This window comes from Lycium ferocissimum, chromosome 11, assembly GCF_029784015.1.
Source record: "Lycium ferocissimum isolate CSIRO_LF1 chromosome 11, AGI_CSIRO_Lferr_CH_V1, whole genome shotgun sequence".
Classification (NCBI taxonomy): Eukaryota; Viridiplantae; Streptophyta; class Magnoliopsida; order Solanales; family Solanaceae; genus Lycium; species Lycium ferocissimum.
The window spans coordinates 39,994,332-40,009,091 of NC_081352.1; the positions used below are offsets into that span (position 1 = coordinate 39,994,332).

Consider the following 14,760-nt stretch of genomic DNA (forward strand, 5'->3'; position numbering starts at 1 on the left):
GATTACCTTTTCCTCTTCGAACCAACAAATTTTCCAATTTGGGGTTTCCCCATAACTGTAGGGGCGTGAAAAAATTGAAAATTAGGGGGGGAAAAATAAAAACGTGGTTGTGTTTTGGGTATTTGCCCAAGTGGTTTTGATTATTTCATCTCATTGTTTTCTGTGGATAAATTTAGAAGCAGCGAAAGGAAGTGGGAGAGAGAAACACTATTAACCCTGGTTAAGAATATTTGGTTAACAAAATGAATCTTAACCATTAAATAATTAAATGAACACGTGTAAATCAGCCAAAGGTACACTGGACCAAATGGAGAGATGAGGCACTGGAGGGGAGCCTCATCCGCTACTAATGTAGCATTACAAGTGTAGCTCATAGTCCATTGCATTTTACACTAGTTTGTAGACAGCACGCAACTACTTATATGCGGAACATAAATTTATATGTAAAAAAATATTAAGATCGCAATGCATAGTCGACATGAACTCATAATTTTAAAATATAACGGGTTCAATATTATAAATTAAGATTGAATTCACAAAATTTAAATTTTGGATCCGTCTCTAAGCAAGCGAGTTCTTATATGTATGGTTCATGTTGTACAATGATTTGTGTTGAGCCTCCTGTTTCGAATTGTCTCCAAAGGGATTACTCATTAATAAAGAATATACAAATGGAGTGCCAAACCTGCTTAACATCATACAGGCCTAAAATATTTAATGAGCTTTTCTCGGGTGACTTACAAAGTGGCCTTAAAGCTGGATGGTCTTTGAACTTTTATTCCCATTTGCCTGGCAAAGCTTTTAATTTAACAAGTTTTGAGTTGATGGGTCAAGCGGATCCAAAGGTTCAAGACCATCATTTTTCAAGGTTATTAAGTATAATTTCCTAGCTTTTCTCTGGATCATCCTGTGTACATATTTGGGTGATTTGCAAGAACGGCCTTCACAAGGGATGGTGTTGAACTTTTGGCCTCGTTTAGCAATTTTTTCCTCAAATAAACACTTTGTTGCTCATTGGGCACAAATTTTGGGCATAAAGTACGTTCGGCCTATGGGGCAAGAGTTCAGGAAATATCAATATAGTGAACCTGATCACTTGACCGCAAATTCTGCCTCATAAGCAAAAGTTGTATGTGTTGCTCAATTGTTGACAAGTCAATACAACTGAAATTCATGTCGATAGGTAACACATTACACTATTTTTACTTTTTGTAACGTCCTAAAATATCCCAAACTCTTGCCTCATAGGCAGAAGTAATTTATGCTCACATTACAACTAGAATTATGCTCGATGGGCAACGTAGGTCCTTTTTTTCTTTTTCTTTTTTAAAAAAGTGTTAAGCGAGACCAAAAATCCAAGATTCTCCCTTATGGTTTCCTTTTTCTGCCATTTCTTGTACTTATTTTCATAATCCATATGTGACTTCCAGGTTCGAACAAAAGTTCATTCTCACAATTTTATGTCTTTCCATTTTACTTGGTCAAAAAAATCAATTATTTTCTCTCTGAAAATACCAACACAAGTATACAACCATCAAACTGCCGATTTTGTTGAAGATTCGCTTGTTCTGAAAAAAATATACAACTGAAGGTAACTTTGCAGCTATAAGAACGCTATTCCTTACAGAACCACTACAAGGGGAAAAGAAGGAACATTTAGCTAAGTAACAACATAGTGAAATCATCATATTAGAAGTTTGAAACTGACATATTGCTTGACTTGGATTTAAATTAAATTACTAGTAGGGCAGTGTCTAGGTTATGTAGTTGATATAATCTTTTGTTTAGATATATCTTTGCCTTGTAAATATTTGGATGACCTAACGGTGTAAAACATACCTTACTTATATATAACTTTAACTCATAATCCATAAACTCCCAAAAAAGGCATCATAACAGAACCGATCCACAACTTGCCATGTTTCTCCTCAACTACACTGATAGACCTCAACGTCTTGCCTTCAATATCTTCTAAAACCTCCAAAACTCGCCCCTTCTCGCTTAGCTTGATTGCAGTAGCATGTGGCTGCCCTCCGCCTAGCAAGTCGTCCACTTGCTGCGTGGTGAACGGGAGATTCAACAATGCCTTTCCCAGCTCTAAATCTGAAATACTCAATTGTGCAAATACTGATCTTTTTGCATGCAGAGCGACCCAAAATTCCCCTCTCGAATTTATTCTAATGTTGTCGGGAAATCCAGGCAACTCAGCAAATGTATCATGTTTTCCCTCGTAAGGGCCTTTGAGCCAGTACCTCACAATTCTACAACTAGATGTTTCAGCCACTAACACAAAGGACCGGTCTTTACTTAAAGCTACACCATTTGCAAAAGCAAGACCTCCTAATACAACTGTTACTTTTTTGGTTGATTTAGCATATTTCATTAGCCTGCCAGTCCTGTCTCCACTTAAAAGAGAGGCCAAAAATTGTCTGCGTTGGTACTTTGTGCTTGTCTCCGTGAAGTAAATCACATCATCATGATCATCAATGTCCATATCATTTGTGAAGACGAGAGGCTTACCTTCGAATTTTTGGACTAACGGAGTAGCTAGTCCTCCTGTTGGTCCAACAACTTGAAGTCCTAAATAAGCATCAGCAATATATAGGTCACCAGTTTTAGTATCGAATCGTAAGCCCAATGGCCTCCCACATACGTGCTCCATTTCAGGAGCAAAAGGACGGCTACAATTTTTCCTTTGGGAAGAAGTGACCGCAAAATCAGCCCAATATTGACCTTGCCACTTGAGAATTCGTCCATCGGCAACTCCTGTGTATGGGCCTTCACCATTTCGATTGAAAGCAATGCTTTCTGGTCCAATTGCTTCTTTCAATTGGATGATTTTGGATTCTGGGAGGAGATTTTTGGAGCCTGGTATAGGAGGTGGTTTCAATACATTTTCGGAGTCGAAGGCCAATATTACTGAGACAAGTGCAAGGGTTGTTGTAACAGTGGTCATCAATAGATTTGAAGTGTTCATGGGGAGTGTGTTTTGGTTACAAGTTAGAAGTTAACAGGGTGAAGTTATGTTAAAGTTCTGTTCTTTTGGAGGAAATTTGTGTTTGGCTTGTATTAGAGTGGACCGACTTTAAGCATGGACCTCAAAGTCATCCAAGAGATATAAGGCGTAGACAAAAAACAATCAAGTACTCCCTCTATTCAATTTTACTTTGTCCATTTTGACTTTACAAACTTCTTAAGAAATAATAAATGAAATTCATAATTTACCAATATATCAGAAGAAATATTATATTAATTGATGTTATTTTCATGATTTGAAAAATTATTTTAGCGTTTCTGGCTAAAAGATTTAATACTATGGGTAAAAGCATGCATAAAAAAAAATTATTTTTTCTCTTTGATATCTTTAAAAGTGATGTAAAAATGAAAATATATTTTTAGAATACTGAATAAGTAAAAATGAACAGAAGGAATATATATCAATGGATAAAAAATGACTGAGTCTATACTATTAATGGCAGAAAATGAACTTCCATAGAATACGACAAAGTGGTCAAGAAGGGACGGCAGAAACTTGGGAAAGAAAAACAGGCGTTAAAGGTTTGGTATTATTCAGCCACGTGGCCGTTTCTGGTACTAAACAGAGGAATTAGAGATAAGGGCATATGTGAGCTCTTTGCTGAAGGCAGGGGCTTATTTAACACCCAACTATTATCGGAGGGCAGAATTAGAGCATTTCGCATAGTTCACGAGCAAATTTGGACATTTTCCTCATAAATAAATTATGACTCTTTGATTACCTGAGTGCCAATCAAACCATAGAAATTCCAAAGGCATCATAGATGAAGGTTTATGTATCATCATATCTATATCTATATTATAGTAAAAAGCATGAACTCCTAAATTTAAATGTTAAATTACCTAAATATCCTTCTTAAAAATCTAATTATTCTATTTATTATTTATTAATTTAAAAAAAAAAAAAAAAACTGGCGTACGGAAACAGCCCAAACCGATTTGACTTTTGTCACCATTTAACATTTGTCAAGACCATATTTGACTTACACATTTATAGTGTATTAATATTAATGTTTAAATTACGAGGCTGATTCTGATTTTGTTTGTGGTGAATCCGGCATTTTGTAGTTTCTTGATGATTTTCATCCGGACCTAATGGAAAATCTGAAATTCCATCTTATTGTCTCCCAGGGAGTAATATCTATGGAACGTACTTCTGATCCTTACTGTTTTCATCTTCAAAGAACAATTTACTCTGACCTGAAAAACCCTCATGAAACGACGCACGAATATTAAAAGACAACTTAGTCCCATATAAGGGAAATTCATGAATGGAGGAAAAGTTCACCATCATGTACAGTCCTTGGGTCTATTTGGCAGCACATGTGAAGCACAAAGTTTGGCTAAATTTGTACGGTAATAATGTTTTGAAAGGTGTGATTGAGAATATTAGTGGTTGGTCGTTGAATTATTTGGGAATAATTTCTCTTTTGGTTAAAACTTTCTATCTTATATGTAAATAGTTAACACTACTTAAATTAAGAATTTGTTGTTGATAGATGTTGTCACCAAGGTAATCTACAGATGCTACGCATTGTGCTTCGATTCCTGTTAAACATAATTTAACTATTTATTGGCATTAAAACCTTATGAACTACAAGCTCTTCGAAAGTTGGTTTCAATTTATGAACTTTCCTAATTTGCTTAAATGAGATTTGAACTATTGTTTGTCAGAGAATGAAATTAAATTTAGGCTTTTACTTGTGAACTAATTAATTGATTCTTTTCATATTATGGAATGCCATCAAAGTCAATCTAAAATTTTGAACCAAATATTTTATTGGCTTACATTGTTTGCTTCTCTTCTACTCATAGTGTAGTGGTTAAGAGCATGGATATTATGGCACCGAGTCACGACAGTTTAAGAAGGTATGAACGTTACAGATGGTTGAAACTCTCCAAAGATATATTGTTAAATATCAATAGTACCGTTAGTCAGAGAAGTCATTGTACATGACATTAATTTCCTTGATTCATAGTTGTCTTCTTATTTTGTCTATGATATGTTCATCTGTAACCTTGATACTTATAATATGTCTAGCTCTTTGGATAGTCATGTCTATGTCAGCCCCAAATTCAGATCCACCAAATTTATTACTTTGTTCCATTTAATATCGAACTTATCATTTATCTTTAATAAAAGAATGAAATGGTTAAAAAAAAAAAAATTCCTATATTATTATTGTTTTGCAGCTTTCATACTTAAACTATAGCGGATATGTTAATTATTGAGGTACCAAGAACATATAATAGTTTAGGTGTGAAACTCGCAAAATGATGATTGTTTAGGGGCATGTTATCCTATCCACTCTTAATAAAATGATGTAAATGTCTATTCAATGTTTTTCTCAAACTTTGTATTTAGTCATTCACTATCACCCAAATTGGATAGGAGGAGTAACATTATTTCCTAATAAATTCATGAGTTACATATCATCAGTAGCAATCTTGTTTATATAGAGAGTTATTGGATGAGTTTTTCTTATGTGTTTGAAGCAACTTTTCTGTTCAGTTCCTTATAACTATCGCAAGCAAATCAAGGTATCATCTTACCCAATATTATTGATTATTTTACAATCATTTCCGGATGTAAACACGTTATGATTATTTAAGATGTCTAATCTTGCTAATTTGGATGAGTTTCGGACTTAATTGTTTTTATGAAGGTGTTAAACTAACTGATATCAAATTCCAATATGTTATTTAAGTACTCTTATTTTGTGAAATTTTACACTTTCACTAATTGACGCTTGAAAGAGATCATAAAATTTATATAAATTTATGAAATTTATATTAGTGGATTTGGGTTGATGGATTATGTTCCAATAATTTTGGACCTGATCTAACCATATCAATTGTGAAGTTACTTTGGTAATTGTATAGAAAAATCCAGTTTTTTTCGCACTACATGCCATTGTGTTTAGATATTGTATAAATACTGCATGTTAACTGAAAAGTGGTAGAGACTTGCAATTTATGTTTTCATATACTTCCACTGTATCAATATATGTGGCACCATTCGAATTACAAAAGTCAAACAAATTTTTTTCGTGCTCATAGTTTTTTTAAGACTTTTAAGTATTTTTGAATTGTCAATTATTGTGGTTTATAATACTTTACGTAGTTTTCAAATATTTAAACTTTATTTCAAAAAACTCCAAATTTTATGTCCGAATTCATGGTCAATTAAAAAGTTACTCTTGAGATTTAAAAGGTACCACCACATAAATTTGGGACAGAGGGAGTATCATTATTTACTCAAAGCTTTAGTTTTAATATAAGATTAATATAAGATTAATATTATATTTATATATAATAGTGTATTACGTAACTTAACATACACGTGCAACGCACGTATCGAGAAACTAGTTATACTTAAAGTGAAAAGCTCCCACCTTCAAAGTTGGATGACGATTTTGCCCCTGCAGTAATCAAAATGTAATAGAACATCTAATTATGAATTACGATTTTGCCCTTGCAATAATCAAAATGTAATAAAATATCTAATTAAATATTAAATAGTAATATTTTAATTACCTCAAATCGCAGTAATTGAAATGTAGCTGCTTGGACTTCCCCATTTACTGCAACTTCCCCAATCATTTGTATTGATTTGATCTTTATTACTGTAAAATAAGAACGTATAATTTATTTTAATCTCTGGAATGTCCGGCCTCTTTAATTTCCAAAACTTGCTATATAATACAGCTTAAGCTCATTATTATATTAATTTCGTTGGATCAATACACATAAAATTAAGTTGCTATTAAATTAACATCCTGTTAAATTGTAACTTATGGCTGTGAACGTGCCAATTAATCAAAATCCATTCCTTTCCCCTTCTAAGCTAAAGAGTTCATGTTCAGAAAACTTTTGATTTTCTTTTATACGCCATTACTCCTTAATTTAATTTCTCATATTTGCTCTTTGGATTTTCATTTTCCTATATGCTTTTGAAATGAATCTGTAATATACTTTTTCACTTATAAATAGAGTGCTTTCAAATTCATTTCATATCATTTATCCTTTTCAAATCTTTCCAGTTCCGTGAACTCGATCAAATTGCTACCAGTACAAGGTGAAGTTGATGGAACACAGAAAGAAAATGGTATAAATTTGGAATCATTTTAGAATTTTATTGTTTGTAGAAGTCAGAAGGCAAGTACTTGTATTCTTCTTTCATTATTTGTAAGCGTTAAAAGTTAGTGTTCTTTTATTTTTATCTAATTCTATGTAATATGAAAGAAGAATATGTTTTTTATTTATATTTTCTTATACATTTATATTATTACGAGATGATTAATCATGGCATCATATGAATTTGATCTATTATACAATCATCTCCCTTTCTTTATTTACTTTTTTTTAAGAAATGTGGTCATGTGTATTTTCACAGATCATGGAGTTCATTAAAAGATTATGTACGTTTGTGCTTTGGAATGGCAATAAACATCAGTCAAATAGATTCACCATTCATTGGTTCGTGCTTGTATTTTTCATTTCAAATTTCGTACAACTCATATTTTAACATTCTTTATACCATTTTAAAACGTTTATACCAATTAGCATGAGATACACGTACAACGCACGTGTTCGAAAACTAGTATATTGATATATGGCTACTAATGTAGCATTACAAGTATATTTCATAATCCATGGCATTTTACACTATTTTCCAGTAAATAGCACTCGAGTACTTATACATGGTTCATTGTATACAATTATTGGTTTTGCAAATTTATTTTTTACACCTACATATGTGCCTTGATTGGTTGCCATGTTTCTCAAAGTTTCGGGATAGTAATCTGTAGAAGTCCGTCCCTGCATTGTAAAACACTCATGAATTTCAGAATGTTATTACAAATGTTTATGTAATGAAACATTCCAAAGACTTCTCTTCTTGACTCAAAATATTAAACATGAAGATATAAAAGGTACTAAATGATTACAAGGATTGACAACTTACACAAACTCAGCGGAGACGCTATCCTTGTTAGCATTACTTGGAAGAGGCCAAAAAACTCGGTATGGTCCCTGCACAATCTCCCTTTTGTGATAGGTTGATACCAAGCCATTCAAGTATGCTGCCACTTTACACTGTGTCGAACGATTTCCAGAAACTATTAAGCTGTCAAGAACATAACACAAATCTATTAGAACTTTATAACACATTCTGGTCTTCGCCATTTCTAAGATACCCTTTAAGTCAGGACAGTGGAACAAGAGACTAATGGATAGTTGTAATTCATTTACCTTTTCTCACTGACTTCTACCTTTATATCATTTATATTGACACCGGGAAGTTCTATTGATACGATGTACATGCTTCCAGATTCAGCAACATCCATCCTAGGAGACCATTCACTTCCTGTATTAGCCATAGCAAAAGGGAATTTTTCAACATCCTGAAGAGGCTGTACCTCTCAATTTCCCGAACAAAAGTCACTAATGCCATACATAATAATTCCAGCCAAAAAGAAAAAAAAAAAAACGCCAATCAAAGCAAAGCATAATTTTTCTTTACCATTGGAGGATTCAAGTTCTTTTCTTCTTTCTTTCAATTGGAAATGCAATGTTTCGTCAATGCTTGTACGTGGCCTAGCAAATTTAGGAGCTTCTGCTAAAGTTTCATTGTATTTGCAACGTTCTGCAGTATACTGGAATTCTTTATTGGTAGGTCTAGAAAACAGTGGTCCTCCAGAAGCACTAGGGATTTTTTTTGCACAACCATTAGGCTTTAAAGGCAAGGCAGATTCAGTGTAGCTTCCCTGTCCCAAGACAAGAAAATGAAAAAGCTAAGGTTGAAGAACAAATAGCACAAACTCATCGAAACTAAGTAAATGACACTTCTGTTTATTTACAGACCTGTTCACTTGAATTGAGCCTCATGAAACAAGCTTGAGAACTGGAACCTTGTCGTGCATAGTTCATTCTGTTATCATACCTCAGTGTCGCAGAATACAAACTACTGCTACAGCTCTAGACATTAAAGCAAGTGAAAAGCCAATTATTACATAAACAAATGAAGGGAGTCAATAGAGAAATTACAGTATATACACAGGAAGGGGAAAATAGAGTAGAGTTCATTAATACTAGCTTACAAGGTGAGATTGCTTTCATCCGATTTTGCTAATAAGATGAAAAGTCTATGACTAATATGCTACTTGCTTTAAATAATCAAAAACGAAAAAATGAAGAAAGAAGCTATTAAACGTTCTAATTTCTTGCTAGATTTTTTATTTGAATTTGGACACACTAAAATTGCACCAATACCTCCCCTGTTCAACCGTCATGCGTCTAATAACATTGAATAAGCTGAACAACATATTATGGGCCCCAACATAAATGAAGATACCATATATAGAAAAGGGATATCTAATCTAATTCAATCTTAAAAGTTAGCTCATAAAGTGAGAATTGCTCAATTCATCTAAGGAGTCCAATTGTGCATCCCACAAACAGTGCGGCACTAATAACTAAAACTAAAACTAATGAAATTGCTGACTTATCCACAGGGCAGAGAGGCAAGTAAAAAGAACAGGAGAAATGAATAGCCCTATGACTTAAAAGCGACTTTTTCTCTACTACTTTTTATTTTTATTTTTTAATAAGCCATCACCATGGTTGTGATCCCATCAGTGTGGGGGGTTAGGTTTGACTCCTACCATGTCGATTAATCACAAAAAAGTTACATATATAGGAGGGGGACTTGGACAAAAACCTCTAACCAAAAGGAAAGTAGTACTTTTTCTCTTGTACTCGATGCACACTTAGCTAAGGTTATAATACAATTGAAGAATTAAAAGATACATATAGTCGATAACTACTAGTTGGAATTGAAGTATTTAAGGCAAATTATACTGAGGAAACCTAGGTTTTAACTTACACTGAGGAAAATTATACTGAGGAAAGTATGACGGGGCAAAGGAAGTAGCTTACAAGGTGAGATTGCTTTCGATCGATTTTGCTAATAAGATGAAAAGTCTATCGATAATATATGACACTATAGCTTTAGATAATCAAAAAGGGGAAAATGAACAAAGTAATTAACAAACTTTCTGATTTCCTGCTAGTAAGTTTGTTTAATGAAGATTGCTGAATTGACCAAATAGCAGAGATATGATTAAAAAACAGGGGAAATGAATAGCCCTGTTACTTATAAGCTACTATAAATACTTTTATTAGCAAAACAGAATGATAGCAGAAAGAAATTACCATAGGAAACAAATGAGTAGCGGCAGTGGAAATATCATCATGAGCAGTCAAATGAGCAGCAATCATGTTAACTCTTCGTCGCACAACTTGACTCTCCATTTCTTCTAACACACTGAATACAGAAGTGAGTTTCTATGTGAATATAGAATATGTGTTGAGATTCTTTGCAGAGGTGGGATTTAAGATAAAGGATTTTGATATGGTAATTGATGACGATACGTGCAAGATTTTTTTTTTTTTTTTTTTAGTGTGAAGTGTACTTTTTGGTGGACAAGATCTTCATTCTAAAAATATCGGCAACTCTGATTAGATACTATTGGCCCTTGTAATAATGTCATTTTCAATTCTCCTTGGAATTTTTGGCAGACAATCTATGTGCAACTATTGTTTTGGGACTGGATATTTTTATTTTTTTTATTTTTTATCCTTCACATAATTAAGAAAGCTAATGAAGACGATTGATCATTACAATTTGAAGTTGAAGTGACTCGAGGGAGATCCCAGATTTAAAGTTTATATATTTTTATAGTGATTTCGAATTAATATACCATAACAATTTAGTTCACAGTTTAAGCACATACAAAGCTCATCTAAAATTATTACTAAGTTACACTGGATTATCCACCTCTGCTTTTCTCTCATGCAGCCTCTCTTATCTAGTCAATTTCTCACAATCTCCGTTTTCTAGTGGAGTTTATGATGCTTCAATGGTATATTTTAATGGAGTACTTTTTGCAAGAGACAAGATATGATTCAGATATCATAGAGTAATAGTTATGGTACTTATTATATTTGGAATTTCTTGTTCGTTTGTATTAATTAGTAGCACACTTCTCTTAAATTTTGCCTCAAATTGTCAGTTCGTGAATAGCATTTTGGCCTTTCTCGTTTCAATGTTAGCTTCAGGGTTTAATATTTTCTTTTAATCTATTTGCAAAATTCTCAAGCCTTTCCAAAAAATCAGAATTTCAAGATTCTTATTATTTTGTTTATACATTTACCTTTAGTGAGAAAGTTTTTAGAACCACACAAATGTTATGAAATATTTAAGGGTATAAGTTTCAAAAGTTCTATAGTTCCACAAATGATAATATAGTTTAAACCACAAATTTAAAAAAAAAAATCAACTTTTTCTTAAACTTCGATGCAAACTATATGACAAAACATATAATTACTTCACTCAAATCAATTATTTGAGGTTCTCGCAAGTCATGTAACAAGTGAAATTCTACATACCTGAGGACCAAACTTCACACACGTGGCATACTCTATTGCCGTATAACGTTTCCGTGGTCATCTTTAACAAGTTATTAAGTTGTAAGAAAAGAAAAAAGAAAGTTAATAATATAATAATAATACTGTTATTAGATTGGAAAGAGGAGTGACGACCAAGAAAAAATCACATGCTGACTATAAGTTGATCAAATAATAACATTGACCCAATTTTCTACTTACGTTTCACGTCATGATAATGAAAGTTATTAAACATAAAATAGTTCAGCTGTTTGTCATTTGTTGTGGATTTTAATATTTAAAGTGATTTAATTTGGTTAGCCGACTAAATGGGAAGATCAAAAGACGCCGCCGTCGGCTTAATTAATTCCATGAAAAAACACAAAACAAGAAAATTAACTAGACAGAACGAAGAAAACTTTGAATTTACAAGGAATAAACAGTCCTAGTAGCTACTATGATGAGTATCCACACTACTCGTTACCTACATACACTATAATTTCATAATTTAAAAACTAACATGCTTAACTTATTTGCACTAGTGGTCTGATGTTAATTCTATCTTTTTCTTATCCATTTTTTTTTTCCATCTTTTTTCTTTAATGAAAGGTTGCAGAACTTTTTTGTTGTCTCCCAATTAGGTAATGAATCAGATAATATTATACGGTTATGCAAGATATCTGGTGATTTCCTTGATGGAAGTAGGGGTGGGCGTTCGGGCCATCGGATTGGATATGAAATTTTCGGTTTGGATATTCGATTTTCGGATTGAAGAAATTACAATCCAAATAAGTTCAGATTGGATTGGATATTTTAAGTTCGGTTTCGGATTATTCGGTTTGGATATTTCGGATTTGACTCTTGAGACTTAAGGCAAACTTATTAGGAACGAAATTTATGTGTTAGTGTTCCACAGAGATAAATCTAAATTTTACTTGCTCAGTAAAGAAATCCTTCCAGTTCAAATTAGGATTAACAAATCCAAGTCATGTCCAACATAGTAAATCCATACCAAATAAAAGCAATTTGGAAAAGTGGAAATGAACAAAATAAAATCTAAGTAGTCATCTGGAAAAATAACAAAGAGCTACATCGCGGGTGACACTAACGTGAGACTTGAGAAGTAAGAAAATCCTATATTATACTTATTTGATTTGGTAGAGAATTGTATATTAATTTTAATATTTTAATGGGTAGGGCGCAGTACTAATCTATTGGACCTTTTGAAACTAGACTTATTAGTACTGAGCATATATGATATAGGTAAGTCTAGATAAAAAGTATTAAAATTTTGAATTTTCGGATATCCAAAAATCAATAGTACTAAATACATATTCAATGCGAAATCGATAAATTTTAAAAATAAAATTCGAAGTCCAATCCATAATCCAAATATCCAAACCAAATATTTAAAAAGTTTGAATTTTGATTTTAATTTTGGGTTGGCCCAAACTGTGCCCACCCCTAGATGGAAGTAAACGTTTTATTTGGAGTGTTTAGGGCAATTATATTTTGTGGTTTATGAGAATTCCTAGAACAATCATATTTTAGTATTATACCAAAAAAAAAAAAAAAAAAAAAAAAGTTCCTAGGATCAAGATTTTTACTAAGAATAGCTAATCTACCTATATAGACGTACTTATGTGCTGTAGTCATTAGTCTAACAACACTTTGAAATAGGCATAAGCTGATACTCTTATTGCCGTTTGGACATGATTTCATCTCATGAGATGAAACCATGTGATGAACTCATGTTTGGACATACATTTAAATTTCTTAAGTTGCAGTTTTTTTTTTTATAAACATAAAAATCTCACAAGTTGTGAAAACCATCAAAAAAATTTCAATTCTTATACAATCTTACCAAATGAGTAAATTATAATTCATAATAAAATTAATACGCTACTAGAAGGCCTTTCTAAAAAATACAACATCAATTGATCAAACTTTAGTTCAATAAAAAGAAAAATTTAACATGAATAGTAATGTAACTACTCTTTAATATAATCCTCCCACATGGTAAATATGATTGGTAAATATATCTACCAACTTATGGGTCTTTTTTTACAAAATATAAACGTATGGGTCAAATTTTACATTTATATTTTTTGAAATCATGATTTCAAATCCCAAATCATGTCTTTTTGGATGATTTGGGAGATGAAATCGCATGTCCAAACGCTGATACGCGTACTTAGTTTTATCCATTTTCTTAAGATTACAAATTGGTGCTAGATCAACGAAGATTTTCTATACAGACTTGAACAACAATGATTGAAGATATGTTCCTAATTGTCTATTATTTACACTCAGATGACTCTGTGCTTGTATGATTTATTTACGACACAAAACTACTGAAATAATTCTAACCTTTGAATATCAGTAAGTTATTGACTAAGCTTGGCCCGATCATTATAAATGAGAGTATTGAATCGAATCATAGAGGTTGTACAGTACGGTACAGGCAATATTCGAAATATGAAAGTCAGCATATTTATTTTATGTATAAACGGCGTCATTTTTGTTAATTTTTAAAAATAAAAGTGAGAATATATTTATATACCACGTAAAAGTACTATAAAATCTCCAATTATATAGGTAAAAATATTTTTTTTATATATTTTTTAAAATCATATTACTAAACAAACTGTTTACTATTTGAATGTGAAACATATCTCATGATTAACATATTGTCCCTAAATTTAACTACGGGATGAAAAAAGATTATTTGATCTCTAATTTATATTTATTTGAAAACTAATAAATATAAAATTTAAATATAATATCCATAAAATATTAGAGCAAATCTTAATTTATATGATATTGTAAAAGTTGTTTGTTTAATGAAGTAGACTCTAAAAGCTAGCAGCAGTAACAACTGTTAATGGGAATGAATTTTGATGGTTGTGAAGTGGTGAATGGTTATGGTTAGTACCGAAGGAGTTGGCCACCCCTCAAAAGCGTCGCCTAAAGTCGAAAAGTGTGGCATTTGATCAAATGTCACACTTTTTTTTTTTGGTTTAGACCACACTTTTTAGGGATGGTTAAAGGCCTAAAATGTTGTAGTGTGATGCTTGTGCACGTTAGTGAATGATGGTTGTGCAACGTGACTAGGGTAATGGTTTTTCAATAATGGCATGCTAGTGTTTGATGGTGAAAATGGTTGATGTTGGTTGTTTATGGTAGTAGGTTGTGCAATAGAAGCTAATTGTAGAGGAAACTGATGGTAAAAGGTTATTGATGCCTGATGATCGTGATTGTCGATATATATAGTAG

At 32.3% G+C, this 14,760-nt stretch overlaps 2 protein-coding genes across 2 annotated transcripts; both read right to left on the bottom strand.

Moving 5' to 3' along the window:
* Window positions 1-1,663: 1,663 nt before the first annotated feature.
* Window positions 1,664-3,100, bottom strand: LOC132037260 (protein STRICTOSIDINE SYNTHASE-LIKE 10-like). The gene has a single exon (XM_059427753.1). The coding sequence runs from the start codon at window positions 2,975-2,977 to the stop codon at window positions 1,862-1,864; it is 1,116 nt and encodes a 371-aa protein (XP_059283736.1). The 5' UTR covers window positions 2,978-3,100; the 3' UTR covers window positions 1,664-1,861.
* Window positions 3,101-7,640: 4,540 nt separating this feature from the next.
* Window positions 7,641-10,381, bottom strand: LOC132036033 (uncharacterized). Its single transcript, XM_059426253.1, has 6 exons — window positions 10,252-10,381; window positions 8,902-9,015; window positions 8,561-8,804; window positions 8,290-8,404; window positions 8,003-8,164; window positions 7,641-7,857 (listed from the first exon to the last, which is right to left on the bottom strand). Exons 1-6 carry the CDS (start codon window positions 10,348-10,350, stop codon window positions 7,821-7,823), a joined length of 771 nt encoding a protein of 256 aa, XP_059282236.1. The 5' UTR covers window positions 10,351-10,381; the 3' UTR covers window positions 7,641-7,820.
* Between the last annotated feature and the right edge of the window lie 4,379 nt (window positions 10,382-14,760).